Source organism: Felis catus, chromosome D1, assembly GCF_018350175.1.
Source record: "Felis catus isolate Fca126 chromosome D1, F.catus_Fca126_mat1.0, whole genome shotgun sequence".
NCBI classification, from domain to species: domain Eukaryota; kingdom Metazoa; phylum Chordata; class Mammalia; order Carnivora; family Felidae; genus Felis; species Felis catus.
In genome coordinates this window covers 111,981,549-111,997,567 of record NC_058377.1, presented here as the reverse complement: position 1 = coordinate 111,997,567, position 16,019 = coordinate 111,981,549, and the positions used below count along the sequence as shown (strand labels likewise).

General features: G+C 50.5%; 1 protein-coding gene across 6 annotated transcripts in view; it reads right to left on the bottom strand.

The window, feature by feature from the left end:
- Positions 1-14,377, bottom strand: part of PPFIA1 (PTPRF interacting protein alpha 1) — a 91,273-nt gene extending 76,896 nt beyond the window's left edge. For 4 of the 6 annotated variants that reach the window (XM_045039678.1, XM_045039679.1, XM_045039681.1 and 1 more), the window contains exons 1-2: positions 14,173-14,376; positions 12,682-12,945 (exon numbers count right to left, since the gene is read on the bottom strand). In XM_045039678.1, the coding sequence (XP_044895613.1) occupies positions 12,682-12,945 (264 nt within the window). In that variant the 5' untranslated portion in view covers positions 14,173-14,376. Of the gene's footprint in view, positions 1-12,681; positions 12,946-14,172 lie in introns of all 6 variants that reach the window. The other 2 variants (XM_045039683.1, XM_045039682.1) reach the window with 2 other exon arrangements.
- Positions 14,378-16,019: the final 1,642 nt, after the last annotated feature.

The window sequence follows — 16,019 nt, the reverse complement described above, 5'->3', positions numbered from 1 at the left end:
ACCAATCACATTGCTTTAAAACTCATTATTCTAAGTGCACGGTCTTGGGACACATTTTTTCTAAAACCCAGAAGAACTGCAAAGACATTCTAAAACGTCACTGCATAGGATGACTAAACCAACATGGTATTACGAACTGAAACTATTCTGTGCGTATCAAGGAAATAATACAGACATCACGAGAAGTCAAAGTTGTTTAAGAGACAGGAGACCAACATGAAATAAATCAAGGGGGAAACGAAGGTTTATTGTGAACAGAAGAAACACCAACATGAAATCCAAGTTTCTCTTCCTACAAATATTTTTGTCTGGCTCTGTCTCCAGAAAGGACCTCAATGATGCCAACCCCAGTGACAGTGAGCATGCCTAGCTCATTTGGATTTCCAAGTATCACTTCCACACTAAAAGGAACCCAAGCTCCTCAGAGGAAGGATTTCAGATCTGAGGCAGGAAAAACACAAAGCGAGCCTGGGACAAATTCCTGTGCCAGAAAACAGGGTAATGTTCAAAGACTAACGGGGCCCTGGCCAAAGGACACGGGAGCCACTCTGAGGGGGACAGCAGAGTACCTAAGGAATAGGGATGACAACGGACCGTGGCACACGGAAGAAACACAAATCCGAGTGTCCACAGCAATTCCAAGGAGCGAAGAATGACAGGAGTGCTCTTCACGGAAGAGGGCCTGTCGGTCCACGGAGGAGGACAGAGGCCGGACGATCCCCTCTGTAGCTCCCACGCGAGAATGGGTGTGCGCAGGACGCCAGGGACAACGCGGCCCACGGGGAGTGCCCCAGGGACTAGGGCTGTCACAGGCTCCGGAGGGGGTGCACAGAGAGACTCGGAGGGGTCTGGCATCATCTGGCAGTCCAATGATGCTACCTCCGACCACGAGAACGGGGCCACCGGAAACCACGAGCCTCCGGAGGCGATGCCCAAAACGGGGGAGACGAGGTAAGGCCGGAGGGCCAAAGTGAGAGGCGTTAAAGCCCCATGGGACGGGGTTACGCGGCATTTACACCGCAATACGGTTACCCCTATGATTGCCTAACCAACAAGACACGTAAGTACAGCAAACTGCTAACGGCAAGGTCACTGCCTGCAGTCTCCTCCTCCCTCTGGATAAGAACGCTTTCCCCAGCAGGAACACCGCCCCGTCAGAATACGAGTTTTTTTTTTTTTTTAATGTTCATTCATTTTTTAGAGAGAACAGAGACAGAGTGCGAGAGGGGAGGGGCAGAGACAGAGGGAGACACAGAATACGAAGCAGTCTCTAGGCTCTGAGCTGTCAGCACAGGGCCCGACGCGGGGCTCGAACCCACAGACCGCGAGATCATGACCCGACCCGAAGCTGGCCGCTTAACCGACAGAGCCACCCAGGAGCAGAACAGGAGCGCTTTGGAGGGTCCTTGTACACAGGGCAAACACGAGTCCCCAAACGAGCTAGTTACCGAGTTGCTCAGCAACACTCAGCACTAAGGGCCAGCAGGCAGGACACAGGTTCAGGAAGAAAGGCCGTCTTCTCAGAGAGTGTGGCGTATTGTACACGGATGGGGCAGGACGCCGGCATCTCTGCCCAGCGGGAGGCACCCCCCGCCCCACAGCCAAGCTGCTGCGAGGCGAGTGGGGCCGGCGCAGGGAAGACCGCAGGACCCGGCCCCTCCCCGAGTCCACCCGAGTGAAGACAGGGTACAGATCTCCAGGGACCTCACAGATGGCCTCTGAGACAGGCAAGCTCCACGCCACAGGACCCACAGACCGGCAGGGAGAGGGAAGAGCAGGAAGGAGGCAAAGCCGTCTCCCTGGCTTCTGACCACCGGACCAGAGGGCAAGCTGCTCCGTTCACAGGACGAGGCACAGGTGTGGGGAGGAGGGTGGTGGCCCCTGCGGAACTCAAAGAGCCCACAGTCGCCCAGATGGAGCTTCACTACAAGGTGCTCGGAAAGGCGTCCAGGAGACAGAGCGGGGTGGACGAAGGAGAACACAGGGCAGCCGAACCTCCCAAGGAAAACCGCCTCCCCGGGTCTGACCCACGCCGACCCATGGGACGCAACGGCCATCCGGCAGCCGCACTGTGCACACGTTCCCCCTATTCCACCGAACCACACACTCCCATGCCCTTCTATTGCCCTCCGTCAAACCACATACGTCTCTGGGCGAGGTACCTGCAGCACAGACTCAGTGTTCGGCACCTGGAACGGTGCCTGCCACGCACTCAAGAAACAGGGGAATACTTTCACGTACACCTTGTACCCACACACGTTAATATTACACACGCTGCTTTTAAACATTACGTAGTTCTGTACAGGATATCAAGACGCACGCTGTCCTGTGCTTTATGTGATGGGTGATGTGAGGGGCTTGTACCTGTTGCCTAAAGCACGAATCTTACAGCTCAACCCACACGTTAGAAGGAGCCACTCTACCCAATGGCGTCTACACTGCATCCATTCTTGTCTCCTCCCCCAACCCACTATCCACACAGTACCAGCACCAGCTTTTAAAAAATTCAACCAAATCATGCCAGTCCCTCCCCGAGGCCACAATGCCCCGGGGCCCTCAACCGAAAACCCAGCTCCTGGCGGGGCAAGGCTCTGTCCCACCACCAGCTGCCTGGCGCCCCACCTGGCTCCCCTTCCATGGCTTAAAACAAAGCCAGGTTTGTCCTTGACCCCGGCCTCTGCCCCTGCAGTCGCAGTGCTGGGAGAGTGTTCTCTCAGCCTCAGCCCCTGAGCAATCTCTCCCGAAAAGGCCTCTCGTGGACCACAGTGTGCCAGCAGGCAGCATTTCCTCCTAACTCCTTCCCTCTTCCAGGTGTGCCTCCACCGCGGTCTCCAAGGAGCACAGAAGCTGGAGCCCGGAGCCCGGAGCCCGTGACGGTGCAGAGTCACCAAGGGGCTCAACAAGGGTGGGCGGTTGTGCCTGTGCAGATGATTCAGGTGCAGCAACACAGAAACCCTTGTGGTGGGGGCTGCACTGCAGTTGAGGGGCATCCCGCCCCCAGCCTGCTTCAGATTCTGGGTCTCCCACTCCCTGCCCCTCCCCTGCTTACACTCTCTCTCTCTCTCTCTCAAAAACAAACATAAAAAAAAATTAAAAAACAAACAACACTGATCAGACACTGTGATCAAGTCACAGAATAAGTGTCACTTAAGCCATCCACCTCCTCAGCCTGCCCTGTATGGCCAGATCGTCACCACAAAGCCTGCCCTGGGCGGGCGCCCGGCAGGGGAGGACGGCGGCACCGGGGGCTGGCCCGCTGACACCATCACCACTCCACGGACACAGGCTGAGCGTGGGCAAACTGGAGATTCAGATTAGAAGAACGACGGGTACTAGGCCAGGACTAGTGGGTTTCGTTTTCTCCAGTACCAACTGGTGATGACCAACACGTTTACTGTGACTTCTAGGTCTTCCCGCCTTCACTTACACACATGAGTAGTCTGTAAGCCGACCCATCACAGACTAGAAAAGACGAATACGATTTTAAGCGTGTCTGAAGGCATCGAAGAGATACTGAGGCGGCCACAACCGGAGGGACTGAGACCGCAAACAAAAGGGAAGCCCACTGAGCCAACTCCAACATTCAGAGTCCTCTCTCTCCCTCAAGGCATTGGACGATTCTGATTTTCATCAGGGATTTGAGACAATATACCAATGAGCTGGAAAGGAAACATAACGGAAAGCCAGGCAGAAAGTCGCGGCTAACCGAGCTCTGGACACCACAGGGAGGCACAGAAAATGACCCCGGCACTCAGCAAGCACGGCCTGAGAAGCTGAGCCTTCGGTGATCTCACGGTGCTGGGGAGAAAATAACCGGGGTTCGGGACCTACCACGAAGGAGGGGCCCTGGGAAACACTCAGGGCCTCCAGATGGAGATCCTGGAGGGTTCCATGGGGGTGGGGGGCAGCGGGAAGGCAGCTCACACTGCACCTTACAAAGCCTGAGCCCCACTCTCAGGTCACTCGTGCCTGACTGGGCCCAGAAGCCTCCCCACGCGGGGCGTGTCGGACGAAATGCCGAAGGAATACAGCTCCACGAAGAGCCTCTACACTTCTCCATAATGTCCCACATGCGATTAAAAAAAAAAAGAAAAGAAAAGGGATGCCTGGGTGGCTCGGTCGGTTAAGCATCCAACTTCGGCTCAGGTCATGATCTCACGGTTCATGGGTTCGAGCCCTGCATCAGGCTCTGTGCTGACGGCTCGGAGCCCGGAGCCTGCTTCGGATTCTGCTTCTCCCTCTCTCTCTGCCCCTCTCCTGCTCATGCTCTCTCTCTCAAAAGTAAATAAACAGTAACAAAAAAAAAATTTTTTTTAATAAAACAAGTAAAAAGTAAAGAAAGAAAGAAAGAGAGAGAGGCACAGGGTAGCTCAGGCTAGTCAGTTAAGCATCCAGAACTTGGTTTCCACTCAGGTTTGTAAGTTTGAGCCCTGGGTCGAGCTCTGTGTTCACAGCATGGAGTCTGCTTGGGAGTCTCTCTCTCTTCCTCTTTTTCTGCCCCTCCCCTGCACTCTCTCCCTCTCTCTCAAAATAAATAAGCAAACTTAAAAAAAAAAAAAACAAGGTATAACATAAGGACCAAAAGAAAGAAAGAACAGAAACAGACCAGGAGGAGACCCATAGACTGGAATTACTGGATGCCAATGTCAACTGTTCAAAAACATTTGACAAATGGGAAATTTTCAGATTTTCAAAACAGATTCTAAAACTGAAAATTATTGTAGCTAAAATTAAGAACTCAATCTGTGGGCTTAACATCAGACTAGACACGGGTGAAGAGAGACTCAGTGAACTGGAAGATAGGTCAGTAAAAAAATATACCTAGACAACAGTCAGAGGAAAAAGTCAAGAAAATAGAGGAGCCCGAGGAACACACAGGACATGGTAAAAAGGTCCAATGAGAACCCTCAAAGTAGAGGAAACACAGAATGGGGAGTACTAGATCCCTACAGAGATAAGAGTCAAAGCTTTTCCAAAACTGATAAAAGAACCAATACAGTGACTCCACAAAGAATGCCTGAGGGAAAAAGATGTTAAAAGTCATGAGAGGAAAAAGATACCACCTTCCATGGGACAACAACACTAGCAGCTGACTTTTCAAGAAAAGGAAAGGAAGCCAGATGATGGATTAGCATCTATAAAATGTTGAACAAAAATAACCACCGACCTGGAAGACTTTACCTAACAGAAACGTCCTTCAAAAGTGAAGGCAAAGTAAAGATTGTTTTGGGGGGGAAAAAAAAAAAGGACAACTCACCAACCAAAGACACGAACCAAAAGAAGTATTAATGCAGCTCTTTGAGGAGAAGAAGTCTCTGACAGAAACATGAAAAAACAAGGAGTGCGGAACAACTTCACAACAGAAAGGGTAACTATGAGAACAAAACGTAACGAGCATTAACTGCACAATGCCAAAACCAATCTAAAATTTAAAAATATTACCCGACAAAGAAGGTGAAGGGAAGCTCAGTGCAGTTCAAGTGTCAAAGGAAAGAGCAGGGTCAGGGAAGGAGTGCAAATACTGAATCAGGCGTAAGTTGAAAATGCACCTGCATCTAGCAATATATATATATATATATATATATATATATATATATATATATATTCCAATAACCTAACAGAGAAATATACAATTAAAAAATACGTCATACTTCTACAAGAAGGCCAGAGAGGGGCACCTGGATGGCTCAGTCGGTTAAGCGTCCGACTTCAGCTCAGGTCATGATCTCACAGTTCGTGAGTTCGAGTCCCGCGTCGGGCTCTGTGCTGACAGCTCAGAGCCTGGAGCCTGCTTCGGATTCTGTGTCTCCCTCTCTCTCTGCCCCTCCCCAGCTCATGCTCGCACTCTGTCAAAAATAAATTTAAAAAACTTAAAAAAAAAAATTTAAAAATAAATAAATAAAAGAAGGCCAGAGAGAAAAAGAACACAGAACAGGTGGGACAAAGAAGAAACTAGTAATACGGTACATGTAAACCAACGTATCAGTCATTACATTTAAACAAACACTCTGAGCAAAAGGTAAAGACTGTCAAATTCATTAAAATAAAACTAAGCATACACCGTCCACAAAGGTCCACCTTAAAATGTAAGATCACAGACAGATGAAAGTAAAAGATACCCAAAACCCTACCGAAGAGAAAACTGATGTGGCAAATAGGACCAGGCAATAAAGGAACCTCTAAAGCAAAAAACACTACTAGAGACAAAGAAGAACATTCCGTGATGAAAGTTCCGTCTACCAAGAAAACAAGAGTTCTAAATTTGAATGTACCTATAGCGCAATCTCAAAATACATAAAAATTGACAACAGAAAAGGAAAAATAGCCACATCCATAATCACGATGGGAGACTTGAAGATACATCTCTCAGTATCTGACAGAACCGACAACAACAGAAAAACCAAGGGAGGAGGACGGGGCTGTCCAATATGCGGTCACGTGCTTTAAGTACTTGAAATGAGGCTCCTCCAAACTGCAATGTGTAGAAAGTATAAAATGCACACCATATTTTAAAGACAATATGATAAAAGAGAATGCAAAATATTTCATTAGCTTTTTCTCACGCTGACTATACACCGAAATGATATTTTGGATATGCGTGTTAGTAATATTATTAAACTCATTCTCGCCTATTCCTTACTTGATTTAAAGTGGTTACTAGAATCTGAATTACGTCATTAACAAACTTTACCTAACCTATAAATATAGAATACTGCATTCCCCATAATACACATTATTTTCACGTGCCCAAGGAACAGTTAATGAAAATGAATATATGCTAGGCCATTAGGAAAGTCAACTCATCTCAAAGGACTGAAATACTGCAGGGCGTATTTAGGGATTGCATTAGATTAACAGTTTATATCCTCCCAAAATTCATCACCCCCAAAGTGATGGTATGAAGACAGGGAGACTTCTGGTGGTGACCAGTCATGGGCGGCTGAGAGAGCACCGTCACCCCTGCCACCACATGAGGACAGGGAGAAGTAGGCTGTCGATGAACCAGGAAGCTGGCTCTCACCTGACACTGAATCTGCAGACGCCTTGATCTTGAGAACTTCCCAGTCTCCTGAACTATAGGAAAGAAGCTTCTGTTGCTTATTAGGCAGCCAGCCTGTGGTATTTTGTTCCAGCCACCCAAAAACACTGAGACAGATACCTTCATGGAATTAAGCTAGAAATCAGCACAAAGAGAACGAGAAAATCCCCCTAAACATCAAGATGCGATATGCTCCTAAAAATTGTTATGAATTAAGAAAAAGATGCCACAATGAAAGTTAGAAAATAGTTTCACGTAAAAGACAATAAAAATCTGGCTTATCAAAACTTGGGAGATCAATAAAGGTGTGCTTAAAGGGAAACTTACAGCTTTAAAATACATATATTATAGGGGCGCCTGGGTGGCGCAGTCGGTTAAGCGTCGGACTTCAGCCAGGTCACGATCTCGCGGTCCGTGAGTTCGAGCCGCGTCAGGCTCTGGGCCGATGGCTCGGAGCCTGGAGCCTGTTTCCGATTCTGTGTCTCCCTCTCTCTCTGCCCCTCCCCCATTCATGCTCTGTCTCTCTCTGTCCCAAAAATAAACGGTGGAAAAAAAAAAATTAAAAATAAATAAATAAATAAATAAATAAATAAATAAATAAATAAATAAAATGCATATATTATAGGGACACCTGGGTGGCTCAATCGGTTGGTGACCAACTCTTGATTTCGGCTCGGGTTATGATCTCAGTGCCACGGGATCGAGCCCCAAGCCAGGCTCCACACTGAGTGAGGAGCCTGTTTGAGATTCTCTCTCTCCCTCTGCCTCTCTCTCCCCTGCTCACATTCTCATTCTAAAATGAATAAACAAACAAGCAAACAAGTAAAATACATATACTGGAAGAGAAAAAAGGCTAAAAATCAAATTAAATATTTAGTTCAAGAACTAGAAAAAAGAACAGCAAACAAATACAAAGTAGAAGAAAAAACAGACCAGAAATTAACTCAATAGAAAACAAATACTAAATAGCAGACATCAAAAGGGCACCCAAGTTGGTTCTCTGAAAAAGAGACAAAGCACCAATTACCAATATCAAGAATTTTTAAAAGGAAGTATCACAACAGATGCTGCAGATAGGAAGGATATTATAAACTACTTTCCACTTATTACTTGGAAAGTCTGGGTGGTCTGAGCAAATTCCTAGAAAACAAAATGCCTTATCTAAACAGACACAAGAAGAAATATAAAATCAGAAACATCATATTTCTACAATAAAAAATATGAATCTGAAATTAAAACCTTCTCACAACAGCACCAGCAGGTTTTGCCTATCAATTCTTCCAAAAAGTAAACACAAAAAACTTCTTCTGGGAAAGCACAAGGTGTGCTTCCTCCCTTGTTTTATGAGAGCAGCACAACCTTAACCCCAAAGCCCAGCAAGGCCGGTACCAGAAAGTACAACTGAAGACCCGCCTCTCTCATGAATACAGATGCAAGAATCCTAAGCAAAATATTAACAAATAAAATCCAGTGAAAAGAGAAAACATATTCTTGGGATTATTCTAGAAGGACAAAAACATTTTTAAGGTAAACCACATTATAAAAAAAAAAAAAAAACCAACAACAACACTTGTCCCAAAAGATGGAGAAATCACATTTAAGAAAATTTAATATAATTTAATTGATGATTAAAAAAAAAAAAACTTAGGAAACTAAAAATAGAGGAGAATTTTCATATTTTGGTAAAAGTATCCACCAATAAAGCCACGGCAGGTGTCCTATGTAGTGGCAAAATACTGAAAGCTTTGGGGCACCTGGGTGCCTCAGTCAGTTAAGTGTCCAACTCTTGATTTCAGCTCAGGTCATGATCTCACAGTTTCTGAGTTCGAGCCCGACATCAGACTCCGTGCTGACAGTGTGGAGTCAGCTTGGGATTCTCTCTCTCTCCCCTTCTCTCTCTGCCCTTACCCCATGTACTCTCTAAATAAATAAATAAGTAAACTTGAATAAATACTAAAGATCACCTTGCTGGAAACCAAAGCAAAAATGAACTATTGGGACCTCATCAAAATAAAAAGCTTCTGCACAGCAAAGGAAACAATCAACAAAACTAAAAGGCATCCGACAGAATGGGAGAAGATATTTGCAGGTGACATATCAGATACAGGCTTAGTATCCAAAATCTATAAAGAACTTATCAAACTCAACACCCAAAAAACAAATAATCCGGTGAAGAAATGGGCAAAAGACGTGAACAGACACTTTTCCAAAGAAGACATCCAGATGGCCAACCGACACATGAAAAAATGCTCAATATCACTCATCATCAGGGAAAGACAAATCAAAACCACAATGAGATACCACCTGACACCTGTCAGAATGGCTCACATTAACAACTCAGGCAACAACAGATGTTGGTGAGGATGTGGAAAGCGAAGATGTCTTTTGCACTGCTGGTGGGAATGCAAACTGATGCAGCCACGCTGGAAAACAGTATGGAGGTTCCTCAAAAAACTAAAAATAGAACTACCCTATGACCCAGCAATGGCACTACTAGGTATTTATCCAAGAGATACAGGTGTGCTGTTTCGAAGGGGCATGTGTACCCCCATGTTTGTAGCAGCACTATCGACAACGCCCAAAGTATGGAAAGAGCCCAAATGTCCGTCGACAGATGAATGGATAAAGAAGATGTGGTGTATATATATACACAATGGAGTCTTATCGGCAATCAAAAAGAATGAAATCTTGCCGTTTGCAACTACATGGATGGAACTAGACTGTATTATGCTAAACGAAATTAGGCAGAGAAAGACAAATATATGACTTCACTCATATGAGGACTTTAAGAGACAAAACAGATGAACATAAAGGAAGGGAAGCAAAAATAATATAAAAATAGGGAGGGGACAAAACAGAAGAGACTCATAAATATGGAGAACAAACTGAGGGTTACTGGAGGGGTTGTGGGAGGGGAGATGGGCTAAATGGGTCAGGGGCACTAAGGAACCTACTCCTGAAATCATGGTTGCACTATACGCTAATTAATTTGGATGTCAATTTTTAAAAATTAATTATTTTAAAAAATCACGTTGCTAATAAAAAAAAAATACCGAAAGCCTTTTCTCCAATATATGGAAGAAGACAAGGACACCTCTTCTCACCACTTCCATTCAGCACTGTGCTGGAGGCCCTAGCCAGTACAAGGCAAGAAACATAAAAACGGTTATACTACTTGGAAAAAACAAAAGAAAGTTACCCAAAGGCACCACTGAGAGAATGGAAGGCAGACACACACAAGAATGTGAAAACATCTGCCATTCACAGATGTTCAAAATACATAGAAAGAATTCCTTCGAATCGATAAAAAACAAAACAGACAACCCAATCATAAAATGGGCAAAAGGCAATTATTTCACAAAAGAAACACGCAAGTGGCCCAGAAGCACACGGGGGCGGGTCCCGAGGGAGCAGCACGTTCGCACCACACCTCCCGGCACCCAGGCCCCAGCACACAGGTCACACACGAGAACCGGCGCCAGCAGGCATCGGCCAGCCCCGAGCGCCCGCGCACCGCTGCTGGCGGGGAACAGACCCACGTGCCACCACTCACGCCCCGCTCCGCCGAGCACACCCTGCAGAGATGTACGCGGATCCGCGGGGCGGCCTCCACACGAACCGGAGCACCCGCAGGAGAAAGAATAAACCGTGCTGTGCTCGCACACTGGGCCCTCGACGGCAGGGGAGGACCGGCACAGCCACACGAGGCAGGCAGGCGCATCGCGCGCGCACAGCGCTGAAGGGTTAGCTCGTCGCGAAGCCAAGAACATGCCAAAGCAATCACTGGTGAAAGTCAAGACCGTGGTTAGCTCTGGGGGACGTTCGCCGGGAGTGGGCGGGAGGGGAATTCTGGGAAGCGCGGTAAGGTTCCATTTCTTCATCCAGGTGGTGGTTCCAAGAATGTGTTCGCCGAGTGAAAAGTTCACAATCGTGAATGGACATTTCAGTGAATTTTTCTGATGTTACAGTTACAATTTTTTACAGTATTATTACTCGCGTACACAACGCGCCCACAGCACAAGTGCACTCACTTTACTTACATACCTATCCGCCCACACTATCAGCTGCCAAACGTGAGACGGGGATCAGGAGAGGGAAAGGTCCGGAACAAGTTTACTCAACGGTTCCCGTGTTTCTGAAATGCTGGTCTCCGGTCCTCAGGGGAGGTGGGGAGGCAGGGTGGTGGAGAGGTCCTCAGGTGGGGAGGTAGGGCGGTGGGGAGGTAGGGCGGTGGGGAGGGGGGAAGAAGGGGAGGTGGGAAGCCACCGTTGCATTCTCCACTCAGCGAAGCACTCCCAAGCTGAAAACAAATCACTGAGCGACTGTGTCACCACCCCCCCTGGTGTGACAACCTCTACTGCACAAAACTCCTGTCCCTTCCATTCTGTCGTGATGTGGTGCGTGCTCAGTCTTTCAAAAATCTAGCTGCTCAAACACAGAAGCATTTCATATGCACTTCGGTGCACCACCTCAAGTTCCACTGAAACAAATACAATTACAAAACAAAGAAACAAACAAAACTACGAAAAAACGAAAAACGAAAACCGTACAAGCACAACGAAATCCTGGTAGAGCTTCACTTGGCCTGCGCTCTTGAGCTCGCGGAAATAAAACCTGGCCTGGACACTCCAGATGATTTGTGAGGCTCCTGTGAGAAAGCCGTGACGGTTCTCTGCCCCGACAGAAAAGGAGCGCTACGGGAATAACGTCAGATTATTGCTGCTAAAAAGGAAATGCAAACGTTGGGCTTATCGATCTTTCGGGAGAGCGGACCACAGCCAAGAAACGCATTCGGGCTAGCAATTATTCATTCACTACCTGCGCACTGCAGACCCGCACACGCGTGTACGCGGGATCCTGGGTAAGCCGAGGGACGCCAACGTGGCGCGTGAACACCCAAGCAGCCCCCGTGCCTCCCGCACGCTCGGTGCCACTCACCTTCCGCCTGCCGGGGCGACGCTTTCGGCCCTCACCTACCATCACATCCTCGCTCAGCTCCGCCAGAAAAAGCCACGAAACGCCAGGCCCGGGGTAACCTACTCAGACCAACAGCTTCAGTGTTCTCTCAAGCTTTACGATTCCCATCAGCCACAGGGAAAGTTCCAAAGGAATTAATCTCAGTCTCACAGCCCCCATAACAACTTCGGTTTATAAAACGCGGGTGTTCGTATAAAGATGGCCTGTGAAAATATCCTTCCTGGGAAATCGATCCAGTCTGTCCATTAAATTTCATTAGAAAATTGGAAATCTGTGACAAAACCCGGGAGAAGTACACGTGCAGCAGGAAATGGCCTAAGATGACAGAAGAGAAGGCACCACGCAGCTTGGTTGCCTCACGGCCCTTTCCCAAAATCTCTAGGGCGGCGTCCCCCATCTCCGCAGTTCCTCCTGCTTCCCGAGGAAAGGGACAAGCGTTACAAGGCGCACAGAGTAAAGCGCCTGACTTTTAAGAGCACCGCGGACTCTGTTCCCCGCCGGGGGGTCAACTCTGTCCAAATGTGACTTACGAACACCAGGACCACCACTTCACAGATGGTTACGCACGACACTCACCCAAAATATTAACACCACGAAAGCCGATAGTGGGACACAACGTTTAGAAGGAGAAAGTCTGAGAGGGTGCAGGTGAAAAGCATCCGTACCTGTGGAAGGGCAGTGTTGAGCTGTCTCTGCAAGGAATCTCTTTCATGACCGACCTCATGCAACTTCCCCTGGGTCAACGCCAGCGTTTCCTGAGTCTCTCGCAGCGTGTCCAGGAGACGGTCCCTCTCCTCCAGCATGGACACCATCAACTGCTCAAAGTGGGAATCTGCATCCGGCTGCGAAGGGGAGCCCGACCCGTGGGTCCCGCTTCCTCCGGGCGGGCCTTCTGCCTCACTGATGGTCGGCATCACCTCGCACATCATCTTGAAATAAAAGACCCAGGCTACAGTCATCAAGTGCAAACTAAAGGCTCCCACAAACCTGCAACTTTACGGCTACCGGTAGCTAATAACTGAAAGGTTGGCGGCCTCGTTACTCTCAGAGCTGGCTGTTACGCTCTGAACAGACGAAAAGCCGGGAGAACACCAAGCCCAAGTGCCAGAACACGCGAGATGAACACGACCGCACGGACAATAATCCAGTTTAGGGGTAAAGACCCAAGCCTACCCCTCCCCTAAAGGACAAACCCTGTGGCATTTTGTTTGCAAAGCTGTACTTTCTAGTTGTTGAAAACAAGTGTGCTTCTGTAAACTTTTTTTTTCCCCCGATTTCCCGGTGGGGGGAGAGAAAAAGTCAAAACGCATGCCACCCAATCATTTTTCAGGAAGAGCACAGAAGGAGCATACAGCCAGTAAACCTGACAAGTACAAAATCCATCAGGCATCTTACAGGAATGTGTGCAGTCAGCTCCCGAGGAGGGCTGACGGCTCCCCGAATTCTCGGGCTGGATCTGGTGCAGCGCTAAAAGGAACTGGATTCCTTAAGGGCCGGGAAAGGTGTTTTTCAACGGCTGCAAACGAGCAACGGCCAGTCAACCTAACTTACGTAAGTTAACAGCCAGAAACAAAAAAGAGAGAGAGAAAGGAGGAGAAAGAAAACTTCCACAAATGAAGCAGGTCGCTCCGGCCGCGGGCGGCCAGGAAGGAAGGAAAAGTGAAAGGGGAGACTCCGAGCCGCTCCGAAGGGTCTCCAACCGCACGCCGGCACCAGGGCCGGGGGGCCGGTTCCCGAGGCTGCGCCCCGGACAAGGCGATGCCCAGGGCTGCGCGCCGGACGGCGACAACGACCTCCGCCCCACTCGCGGCCGCGCCGGGCGCCGCAGAGCCGCCGGACCCCGGGGCGGCGGAGAGCCGCCGCCAACCGGAGCGCAGCCCGGGTCGCTGCTTCTCCCGGCCACAGGTCCTCGGGCCCCGAGCCCGGCGCCGGGGTGACCGAGTGACCGGGGCCACCGGGGCGCCGCGGTCAGGGGAGGGAGCGGCGCGCGGCCGCAGGAGCCCGTCCCTCGGGGCGCGTCCGCCGGGGGTCCCGGCCGGGGAAAGGGGGGGAGCTGACAGCGAGCGCCGAGCAGCCGCCGCGGGGAGGGGGCCGGCGCCCGGGGCGACCTCGGCCCCGCTCCGCCCCGAGCCCGCCTCGGTGTCCCGCTCCCTTACCTTGCTCGCCGGCGGGAGCGGGCGAGGCTCCGCGGCGGTCGCGGGCGGCTGCTCGCTCCGGGCGAGCTCGGGGCCCGACGAAGGCAGCCCGCGCCCGCGCCCGCCGGCCCCGGGCCCGCAGCCCCCAGTTACTAAGGCCGGCCCGCGGCCGGACACTGGCGGAGCGCAGGAGGAGCGGGCCCGGCTGCGCGTCGCCGGCGTCAACGTGCCCGACGTCGGGCGCGTCGGCGTGGCGTCAGCGCCGAGCGCCGCAGGCCGGGCCCGCCCCCTGCGAGGAGAGCCGCGGAGGCCGAGTGCGCAAGCGCCGCCCTCTCGGGTGGGCGGGGCGGGCCTCCCGGGAGCCGATTGGCTGGGTGCCGCCGGAGCCCCGCCCCTGCCCAGGTAGGAGTGGGGGGGGGTCTCCCCGCGGGAGCCGCGGCTCGGGGCTGAGGTCCGGCTCCCCGAGGGCACCTGCGCCACGAATCCTCCTACAGCCGCGGGGACGCCGAAGGCCGTTACCGAGCGTCCTCTGTGCATCAGGTTCTGCGCCAGACCCTTCCCAGACGCCACGTCCACACACCTTACCGGACGGCGCGCCCAGGCGCGAGTCACCTGCTGGCGGCGGCTCCTGGGGACAGACGCACCAGGACACGCGGTTTCTATGTAGGGCCCCCTCTCCGAGGCTTACCTGCTATACCTGCGGAGGCCCAGGCGGGCCGCGCAGGATGCGGAGGCTCCTGGGCGCTGCGCGGGGAGTGCAGGCTCTGGAGCCAGGCCCGGCTGGTTCAACTCCCAGCACGTGCTTCAACCTGCAGTGTGGGCCTGGGCAACTCAGGAGAGCCCGCTGGGACTCAGCGCCTCATCTGCAGGATGGAAAAATGACACAGACCTGCCCCACGGCTGTTATCTCAAGGACAATCAAAGGGTGGTCATTCTCACCCTTGTCCTTATTCATATTCACGTTTTGCACTTAACCTTTTGAAAACACCTGTTAGGAGCCAAGTGCGGTGCTAGATCTTGCAGACGCAGAGGAAGATAGATACATCTTTAACAATTTAAAGCAGATGCTCTCCCTTCACAGTTTGACGCCTGGAGCACAAATTCTTCGCAAGGCAAAATGTCAGAGCATTGCCGCAGGGCGCCACCGGCTACTGACTGCCCTTGGGGAGGCAGCCGGGAGCCCCTGAACTAACCCAAGTCTAAGTGAAGTTGGCATGGGGAGCCGGTGAACCCTTCTAAGGCAGATGCCTCGATTCCCGTTGCCTCCTATGGGCTTTATCTCCTTGGGTCCAGAACCACACCTTTCTTTCATTCATGTATTCATCCATTGAACAAACATTGACTACACATAAATACGAGTTTGCACCCCCTGACCCAGGGTCTGGAGCAGAGGGAAACTTCCAGCTCTCCTCAAGTGCACCAGCTTAATTCATCCAGCCAGTATTTGCACCACACTCAAAGTATCTGTCTCCCGAGAAATCGACACGATGCCAATGTTTAGTTCAGCGGAGTGGAATGTTCATTTCAGGAACAGGTGCAGACCACTCTGAGCCAGGCACGGTCCAGGTTTGGGGAACACAGAGCTGTTGAAAGTACTGCTTCCCCCAGTTCACAGCCTGGAGGGGAGAAGAGAAACACACCATCACAATGTCTGTTACAAATGTCATGTGACAAGTATGTAACTGAGTGCTGCGGGACCCCCACAGTCAGCAAGAACCAACTCTTCAGCTGGCATCACAGAAAGGGCTTCACAAAGGAGGTAACGTCGAGCTGCATCTGGAAGGATGGGTCGTTTCCCAGGCACAGAAGGGAGAAGCCCAGTTGGTCCGGCTCCAGGAAAGTGAGATCCCAGATTTCACCATTTGCAT